This window comes from Falco punctatus, assembly GCF_963210335.1.
Source record: "Falco punctatus genome assembly, chromosome: 8".
NCBI lineage: Eukaryota > Metazoa > Chordata > Aves > Falconiformes > Falconidae > Falco > Falco punctatus.
Genome location: NC_137588.1, coordinates 18,806,227 through 18,815,908, shown reverse-complemented (window position 1 = coordinate 18,815,908; position 9,682 = coordinate 18,806,227). Strand labels below are relative to the sequence as shown.

Sequence of the window (9,682 nt, the reverse complement as noted above, 5' to 3'; positions counted from 1 at the left end):
CTCCTGCCCTGCCCGCCGTCCGCTCCTGCCCTGCCCGCCGCCCGTCCCCGCCCGAGCCCGCCGCCCGTCCCGGGGCTGCGGAGGAGCCCGGGTGCACTCAGCCCCCGAAGCGGGCACGCCGCCTTTCAAGCCCCCGATCAATAGCCCGGACCAGAAGGAAATCGGATTTATATTTTTATAGAAAGCCACTCTCTATAAACCCTATAGAATATGGACAATGAGGCTGAGATTCCTCTGTGAAATCCCAGGGTCAGCTGGAAATACTTTCTGCAAACAGGATATTCTTTATTATCCCTTGCTGGAGTAATTTCTAAAAACCCCTAGATTGTAGCTTTTTATTACTTCCGTTTCGGTGGCAGGACAGAGACAAAGTTTCCTATGTTATGAATTATACATTCAAACAATAACACATTAATTCAATTATTCAAAGATGACAAATGTTTATGTGCTTTGGTAGTGACTAAGGAACAGATTTGCTACTTCACGAGAACTCCTACGTTTTTATCAATGAAGTTTTATATTATCCTGTTGGTCCGGGAAAGAAACCAAACTCCACCAAGACAGGCAATAAAATGGACCCGAACATAAATCGCAGCCCTTTCATAAGAGCGTTTATTCCCGCATATAGCCCGGGCTATTTTATCAGTTTGACAATTGCCGGAGTTGTTGTTATAAATCATCATAAGTAATTCCTGAAAGGGTGCGAGGCTGCTGGGGGGCGGGAGGAGACTGTAAATCTTTCTGTTTTATTGCTCTATGAACATATGCTCCGATTGAAGAAGTCTTAGATCCTTTACTGGAGACAAATTCGCGCAAAGCTGGAGTCCCACCAGCGGAAGGATTAACATTTCCTTAATACTTTTTCAGTCCCCTTTACGATGTCTTAATTCTGGTGACGGTGGCGAAGGTGCTCCTTTCTTTCAGCCGTCCTCCATTTTCGCATTAAGCAGTGCCTTTCTTTTCTTTAAGCCCTAGACTCTGAAAAGACACCCCAGGGCTGTGGGGCTTTTTCCAGGGGGTTCTGAGCTGCCCTCCAAAAAGGCATATTCTTCTGAATCTTCTTCGTGTTCTTTGCTCGACCGGTGGCCAGCTTTTCCCTCGCACTTTTGTGTAGGAAGCGAAAGACCTCTCCGTCATCCAAAATGTCTAAACAGCGGCCAGAATTATGTTCGGCTTTGTGTGTATGTACACAAGTATGCAGAACACGCTGTGCGTGTAGGGGTTGCTGTATGTACACACAGACACGCGAGCGCGGGGGGCTCTGCAAAACTACCCAGACGCCGAAATATATGGCTGACGAAAAAGGATATAAAGAACCATTACCTCTTACTTGAGGCGAGATTTAAGTGCATCATTTCGAAGAAATATAGGATTATAAATCCGAAGCCGTACACAATAATTTACATTGAACTTATGTTTCCATCACTGGACTCCAATCTTTTTATAACTGGTTTGCAAAGTCAGGAAAAGCAATGTAATTTAGATAAATGTTACAATGCACTTACGGTTAGTATTGTAAGGTAATACGTTACTGTCACCTCCCCATGCTTTGGATGGTAATGAAATCATAGCAGATGTTAGATTAGGTGTGGTGTATTTATAGCTACAGATATGTTAGAAAAATCAAACAGAGGAGCTAATATAAATTCCCCCCCCTCCAACTGGAACTGTTGGGGAGCTTTGTGGGCACTCATGACGGATATACATCGGGTTTGCTCTATGTCTCTTCATACACACAAGAGAGGGGAGACAGGCTCAGGGCAGACACACACACGCACAAATGTCATGAGGGTTTTTTTTCTCCCCAACGCTTGTTTAGCCTCCAGACAGGGGTAGTCCCCCCCTGCCCCGCATCTTCCCGGTACAGAGCAGGAGAAAACAAAAATTCGCGCAAGCCAGCGAGCGCCTTTCGGCCAGAGCAGCGCTCCTGCGGAACTGCCCCCGACGCAGGCTCTCGGCGGCAGCCGGTCCCAAATACCTCCTCTTTCTCCGCCGGGAATTTCTGCGCCCTGGGATCATCCCGCGGAATCCACCTTTTCCCCGGCTGCGCCGGCCCCGCAGGGCGCGTAAGTGCGGAGCGGAGCGGCGCGGTGCGGAGCTCCGCGGGAGGAGAGAGGGCTCGGCAGTGCGGCCGGGCGGGCCGGGCCGGGGCCGGGGCACGGGGCGGGGGGCGGCCCGCCCCACCGGGCCCGGTGCGGCAGCCCCGCTGCGCGGGGGCGCGGGCGGCCGCGGGGAGCGCGCCAGCCTCGGCCCCGGCGAGCTGCTCCTGCGATCACGTGGGCGAATATGCCTGTATTTTAAGGCAGTGGCTATATTTCTGATTATAAAGGGGTTTCTCCCGCTTGCCCCCAAAATTCATCAATGGCCGCACGATTTAGAACCAAAACAGAACACGAGCCGGCCAATTGCTGCCTTTGGTTCCAGGAGGCTGATGGCTAAAGGGTTGTGTTGATTTTTTTTTTCTTTTTTTTTTTTTTTTTTCCTAAGCCCAACAAATTCCGATTTCCACTCGCTCTCTTTTATTGGTAGTTGAGTTTGAGCCTCTTTGCGTTCTATCGGGAATTCTGGTGTATGGAAATGTCTGTAAAACCGCAAGATCAGGTTTAGGAGAGTATTGTCTGCAGACAAAGGGTGAAGGATATATTCTAAGAACTGCAAGCGCAGATGCTGAAAAGTGAGGAGCCCAGGTTTATGATAAATTGATACACAGGTAAGCAACTGCATGACAAAATGGGACCTTTAACCACAGGGGCTGCATTATCGCCTTTACTCAGAGACTGTCTGGAATTTGTTTGCAATCTCTGTCCATAACGGCTGCAAATGCATGGAGTGGTCTTCACCTCCTTGAACGTTTTAAGCTGTATCTTCTTTTTATTATGCTCTTTAAATAAAAAGCGGACTCCCTCCCAAAGGCTAGGGGAAGACGTTTACCCCTACCCTTTCCCCGATATTCGGTGGTTTCAGGAATGGAATTGAAAATAAGCAAAGAAAGGAGGGAGAGACAACTTTGCTGGATGCTCCCATTGCCAGAATAAGATTGAGCATCACGTTAGCGCGTTGCCGTGGATAGCCGGGCAGGGGGTAGCCGTGTTGATTTGTAAAGGACGATTTAAAATAGGTTCATCAGTAATGTAGCCCCTACATAGGGTCTCTTAAATATTCCTGCCAAGTACCTTCCTGAACCTTTTCCCCTCGCCGTGCATTTGTGTTCCTCAGTGGCTGTTGTTTTCCTCCCCCAGTTGTTTTAGTGTGGATATTACCGGTACGCTCATGCCTTCGAGTTAACACACGCTGAGTAACACACGGCTTGATGTTTAGCTACCGAGAAGTTTCTTGCCCTGCATTTGTGCGGTTTGATCAATAAGACGGTGGGAAGATGCCTGGGGAGGGGGGAACTGGTGCCTCTCTGGGCGGCCTGGGGGGCTGGGAGCGGCCACACAGCCTCCCCGCATACATTTGCGGCTCAGCTCCCTCTTGGGCTGTTGCAACTGGCCCGGTTCTCCCAGGAGCGCCTGTTTCCACTGCCTGTGGCCTGCCTGTGGCCCGGCTGAACTCTCGGTTATGTTTGTTCGACAGCCCCCGCGTGCAGCCCGGTTTTGTGCTGGCGAGCAGGAGCGGGTGTAGGGCTGCCCGGACCCTGCCCGCCCCGAGCGACCCGGGCGAGTCCTCCGTGGGAGACAGGACAGGGAGCCTAGGGGCAGAAAGTTGGGGTGTTTTTTTTTTTTTTCTTTCTGTTGCGTGTTGCTCTGCTCGATCAGAAGTTAAAAGCAGTGAACATTTTTCTTAGCTCTATGCCTCCAAGCTGCTGGCCTGCCAAGTTAGTCAGCTGAATCCAATTACTGCAAGCAGCATTTCATTTGGCTCGATGGAAGCACTCACTTATAACTTCACCTAAAATTTCAATAATACCTATATTGGGCCCACGCCTGAATAATCCTAAAGATTTCCCTGGGTTTAGCTCTGGCAACTTCTCCGAGGTCAGCTCTGCAGGAGCAGAGCTGGGAGCAGAGCAAAACCCTGGTGTGCTCCTACTCCCCTCTCTCTCTGCAGAGCAAACTTTGGGGGCTCTCTCTCTGGCCGTGGAAATCTCGATATTTGGCCAAGCTCTCTCCAAGTAAAGCGTGTCTAGAGCAGGAAGGCTATTGCTTCTAAGGTTGAGGAGCCGCTTCGGAAAGGGATGAGAAGTCGATAATTAATTAGGCACAAAATAAAAACTTACCGTGTAATCAACAGCAGCTAACAATGACTTGGTTTGCAATGTTATGATCTCTCCGCTCAAGGGCTAAGGTGCAACCCAACTTATGCTGCTTTCATACACCCTGTAAAGTGTGCTCTTTCTAATGAACTCTCTTGAAAAAAAAAAAAAAAAGCACTTAAAGTTGACGTACGCCCACGTGAATATATTATATAAGACGTTACCGGGACAGGCCTGGGCCAAGAACCTGAGCGAGCATCATGTGTAATCATGAAGCTCCACTTCCCTAACTCCAGTTTGCCAGCATAAATTAAGGTGATTTGGAGGGGGAATGTAGCATCCTACTGGGTTTGGGTAAGGAGCGAGAAGACTTGCTGGAAAGTTGTAAGGTCTGTTGTGTTGTGAGCTATTGGAGGCGCTTCCGTTGGTTGTTCATTAAGTGGTGAGTTATTGCTGTACGAGCCAAAGGTCATTTCAAAGGCTTATGGTGGCTAGAAATCGTCTTTATAATGACCTGGGCTCCTTTGTGGGGGATTTTCTGGCACTCTTAAGTTGTTGAAGTCCTGAGTCGACACGTTACACAGCCAAACGCAAAACGCTCATTTCGAGCCGCGAAAATTTTCGGCGCATTTTCGGCGCTGGGGTTTCTTCGTTTGTCTTTCTGTCTTAACCGGGGCCTTGGGGGAGGAAGGGAGAGAGACCCGCGGTATCTCCGTTTCCGCGGAGCGCTCCGCGGGCGGCGGGTGCGGCGGGTGTGGCCGGCGATGGAGCGCCCGTCCCCCCCATGCGCTGCTTCTCCGCGTCCCGGCCCGGCCCGGCCGCTGGGGAGGCGGGCGCAGCTCCGCGGCCGGTGCGCGGGGCCCGACGGAGTGGCCGCCGCAGGCCGTCCTGCCCGGGTCCGATCCGCAGCCGGTGTATCTTGCTTGTTTGTTTGCTCCCCGCCACTCTCAAAAGCGCTATTACTAATGAAGAGAAACGTCTGCCCTTTGTCTGGTAAAAGACCTGACACGGATGCAGAGACACGGTGAGGGGCTGCGGACGAGGTGTGCATTTATTAACAAAGTCGTAAGGAAGAAAGTCCAAAACAAAGCAGTTTCCGCTGAGAGTTCTCAATTCTATTGCAGGTCCGTGTCCACGGATTATCCAAAGGAACCTGAAGATCCTACCCACACAGTTAAAGTCAAAAATCAAGAAAAAACATAAGTGTGGTGAGTTCTCTGAATTTCCTTTTCCATCCACGTCTCTCGCTTCCCCGGGCGCGATGGGCCCCTAGCAGGGTGCGCCGTCGTGGCCCGGCCGCCGGCCCGCCGAGCGGGGAGCGGGGAGCGCCGGCGGGGCTGAGCCCGGCGCCGCAGGGTCCCGGGGCGCCGCTGCCCGCCACGCCAAGTAATTAAAGCCCCGCTGGAAGCAGCCCGTGCTCGGAGGAAGCCCAGCCCGGCCGGGGAGCAGCCAAACCCTAGACCCAGCCGGTGGCTCTGGCGAGGGCTCCGTAGCCGGTTTGAGAGGCGCCAGTGCCCTCTCTCAGCACCCCCAGAGGCGAGACACCCCCCGGCTCAGGCGCAGCCACAGCGGTGGGTGCCGGCTGCCCGCCCGGGGCAGAGGCTCCCCATGGCCCGGCTCCCCTGCCCCAGCCCGGCGCGGCAGCCAGGTCCGCCGGCGGCTCCGGCGCTTTCCTTATATACGGGGCTGCCGCGGGCCGGCGGCCGGGGAACGTCCCGAGCGGGGGATTCTTTTGCCGGGCTCCCTCCTACGCGCCGGCTGCTTTGCACTTCTGAAAGTGCCGGGGCTTGGGAAGTGTTTTCCTTTTCATTCCTGGCCGGAGCGTTTACTGCCACGGCGCTAGCAGTCATAAATTTTGTTACAAACCGCAATGACAGGTGCATTGATATGCACCCTGAGAGCTCCGGCTGCTTTAATAACCGCTCCACTGGCCGTTCTCACCGCCTCTTATTTATTCGGTATCATATTAGATATTGATCCTAAGCAGAATTAAGTGTAGTGGAAGTTTTAGTAGAGAGCTGCTTAATATGAACGTGTTGGGAGGAAAGCGACTGGCAGCGCTGGGCCGGTGGCAGTGTAGGCTCCCGCTGCCCCCCCAGACAGAGCCGTGAGGGGGTCGGTAACCTCCAAAAGCGCTGGAACCAGTGGTGGGACAAAAAGCCCCATTATGGTGTGCAACACCTAACAGTTCAGATGAGGTTAAACTTTCTGGAGAGGAGGAAGGGAAATCTGAAACACAGACATGGATACTTTGTGGCTTCCTACCCTCGGTGCCTCCAAGCCCACCTCCCACGGCTCGGCCTCACCATTTGGATGTCACTTCCCCCCCACCCCACCCCCCTGCTCCCCCTCCTCGGAGGCTGTTTCTGGCCAAATCACCAAGTGTTGAGCCCCTGCTTTGGTGTCACCTATAAAAACATCACCCCGGGCCTTGCAGTCCTGGCAAAATCAAACCCTGGAAAGGTCTGTCTTGCTCCCTCTCCCTCTTTCTCTCCCTCTCTCTCTTTTTAAGATCTAAAGATGAGCCACCAAACAGTTGAGCATTGTCCATGTGATTTATGGCCCATAGCCTCCTTTTTAGGTTCAAGCAGAGTTCACAAGCAGTTGGTATTTCAGAAAAGAAATAAGGCTTTTAACAGCTTAACAGCAATATTCTTTCTTAAGATTCTGCGTATTCTTTTGGGAACTATATTTCACAAGGCACATAAAAGCCTATGCTTAAGGCGGTGTTGTGCTAACAAAAGTCCTCAGTCCAGACCGCTCCCGAAAATGTAGATGACAGAAATGGAAAAAGAGACAGTTATTTTGCACAGAAATTCTTTCAAGACTCATCAAGATTATCACAGCGTGTTAAAACTCATCTGAATCGCCATCGTCTATTTCCATAGATTTTTTTTTTTTAACTCAGATTTTCCAGGAGAGGAAAATAGCTCTTTCCCCATTTCTGTCAGCTTCGCAGATCATCCCAAGCTTTTGTTCAGGGAAGAAAAGGACCCCGGCAGTTCGTAACTGGGGATAAACGGCCGAGAGCGGCCGCGGATCGCAGCTCGCTGAGGTTATTGAGTTAAACAGACGTGTTTCCCGGTGAATTTTAGAGAACAGGTCAGCGGTATTTGGCGGTACCAATTGCTGCGGGAGAAAGCAGTACTCTGGCAGTATAGGCTGGACTCTGTCAGTATAGGCTGGAGAATGGTAATTATCGGACACTGTTCAAAAAATTCTAGCTGCTCTTCTCTGGTATGTTAATAGGCTTAAACCCTGAAGAAATACAACGAACCCCTAAGATACGTTGAGTTACAGACTTACATTGCCAGGTGAAGTACGTGTTAATTTCAAATTTACTAAAAATGTCGTAGAAAGCCCTTATTCGACAAGAAAAATAAGAACAAGGAATATTGAAAAGCCGCAACAAAATTGCAGAACAGTTTCTATCTTGCATCAAGCTCAGAGAAGTTTTGGGAGCGGCAAAGGGAAAGGTAACAGCACCCTTCCCCAAAACATCTGCCCTAAGGGGACTATGCGCTTTCGGTCTGAGCAGCCCCGTCGGGGGGCCAGGGGGGCAGGGAGGGGAGCGCCATAAGTTTGCAGCTGGAAAAAGAAGAGAAATCCCTAAAAACGATCTCCAGTGTCTCAGGTTCTTTATACTGGGGAAAAAGAAAGGGGACGAGAAACGTTGGGTGAGGGAATTTAATTCATCACGGAATTAAAATAGGGGAGCTGACCTGCGACTTCCTTTATAGTGCAAAGTGAAGGGAGTGAATGGCGCCGGTTATATTTTAACTCCGGAGGAATCCGGGGGAAAGAAGGAGGGCGGGTTTACAAAGGGGACGGGGTTTCTCTGCCTCTGCTAGGCCACAGCCCGGGCTCAATCCATCATGTCAGCCGTGCGCGGCTGTGCGCACGCGTGCCGGCCGGGCGGGCAAGGGGGCTCTCCGCCGGAACGGGCCGGTGGTCCCTGGGGACGCCACCCAGCGTGGCCCCGCATTGCGCTCTGAGAGCCCTTGCCTGCAGCCGCGGGGGCCGGTCCAGCGAAACCCGTGCGGGAACGGTCCAAAGACAAAACAAAGCAAGAAAACATCCCTCAAAAAGTGGCCTCTAGGAAGTCCCGCCAGTGTGGTGTTTCCCCCGCCTCCCCCCAGCAGCATTTCTCTTGGGTGGCTCCTTCCCTCCTGTGCCCTGTTCTCTCCCTGGTGTGCCCCAGTTTGCACTGGCTCTTGCCGGCTGACCCTGTTCCTTCCCTGGTGTCCCTTGCTTCCTCCTTGGCAACTCTGGTCCTTCCCTGGTGTCCCCTGCTCCTTCCTTGATGACTCCCGGTCCCTCCCTGCTGTCCTCCGGTCTCTCCCTGGTGCCCTGCTCCTTCTCCGCTGCCCCTGCTCCCTCCCCGCTGCCCCCAGGCCCACCGGCCCAGCCGAGGCTGGAGGTGCTGGGGTGCTTGGGGGCCGGCCCGGCCGCTCCCAGCCGGCGCCCCCCACTGAAGGTCTCTTTTGTGTCCCCGTTGTCCCCCTCCCCAGGTGGCTGCGAGTGGCCCGGGCCGACGACGTGAAGCGCGGGGCGGCGGTCAATGTTATTTGAGCGGGGGCCGCGGGCCTCGGCGATCGCAGAGCGGAGGATGCAGAAAGCCACCTACTACGACAACGCGGGGCTCTTCGGGGGCTACACCTACAGCAAGGCCGACGCCTACCCCTACGGCGCGGCCCACCGGCCCTACGGCCAGGCTGGCCTGGACGGCGAGTACCCCGGCTCCGCCTGCTCCGTCCAGGGCTCGGCGCCTGGCCGCGCCCCGGCCCACAAGGGCAGCGAGCTGAGCGGCAGCTGCATGCGGACGGCCGGGGGCGGGCCCGGGGGCAGCCAGCCCCCGGGCATCGGCGAGCAGCAACCCTCGGCGCTGCCGCCCTCCTCCCCGCCCAATCCCCCTCCCAGCGCACCCCCTCCGAAAAAAGCCAAGGGGGGCCCCAACTCCTCGGGCTCGGCCACCGCCACTCTCAGCAAGCAGATATTCCCCTGGATGAAGGAGTCCCGGCAGAACTCCAAGCAGAAAAGCACCTGCGCCCCCTCAGGTAGCCCAACACCCCCGCCTCAGCCCATTGCCCGTCCGGGGAGCCGGGCTGAACCCCTCGGGCTGAGTCCCATGGCCCTGCGCCTTGTTCCCTGCTCCTCCCGCTGCCATCGCCTCTCCGCCCCGCTCGGGGGTCCCCGCCCTGCCGGGCTCTGCAGGTGGGGCAGGCTGGGGGGTCCTGCCGCGCTCCCCCTGCCAGCCCAGCGGCGGCAGGCGCGGCCCCGACGGGTCCCGGCACCGCCTGGACGGGCGGTCGCTGGGAGCCCCTGGGGGAGGCAGCTGCGGGGTGGTGGTGGGTGTATGCCGGGCAGGGACGGATGCAGCACCGCCCCCGGGCCCCCTGGCTCCCCTCCCCGGGTGCCGGCAGAGCGCGAGAGGGCGGCGGGGCTCCGGGGGACCCCGGGGGGGGGGGCCTTCGGGGGGGACCAACG

At 54.9% G+C, this 9,682-nt stretch overlaps 1 protein-coding gene across 6 annotated transcripts in view; it reads left to right on the top strand.

The window, feature by feature from the left end:
* HOXD3 (homeobox D3) overlaps positions 1 to 9,682 on the top strand; it is a 37,857-nt gene that overhangs the window by 18,585 nt on the left and 9,590 nt on the right. For 3 of the 6 annotated variants that reach the window (XM_080400514.1, XM_080400512.1, XM_080400513.1), the window contains 2 exons: positions 5,320 to 5,403; positions 8,707 to 9,252. In XM_080400514.1, coding sequence (XP_080256640.1) covers positions 8,757 to 9,252 — 496 coding nt within the window. In that variant the 5' untranslated portion in view covers positions 5,320 to 5,403; positions 8,707 to 8,756. Of the gene's footprint in view, positions 1 to 25; positions 9,253 to 9,682 lie in introns of those variants that run through there. The other 3 variants (XM_080400515.1, XM_080400511.1, XM_080400510.1) reach the window with 3 other exon arrangements.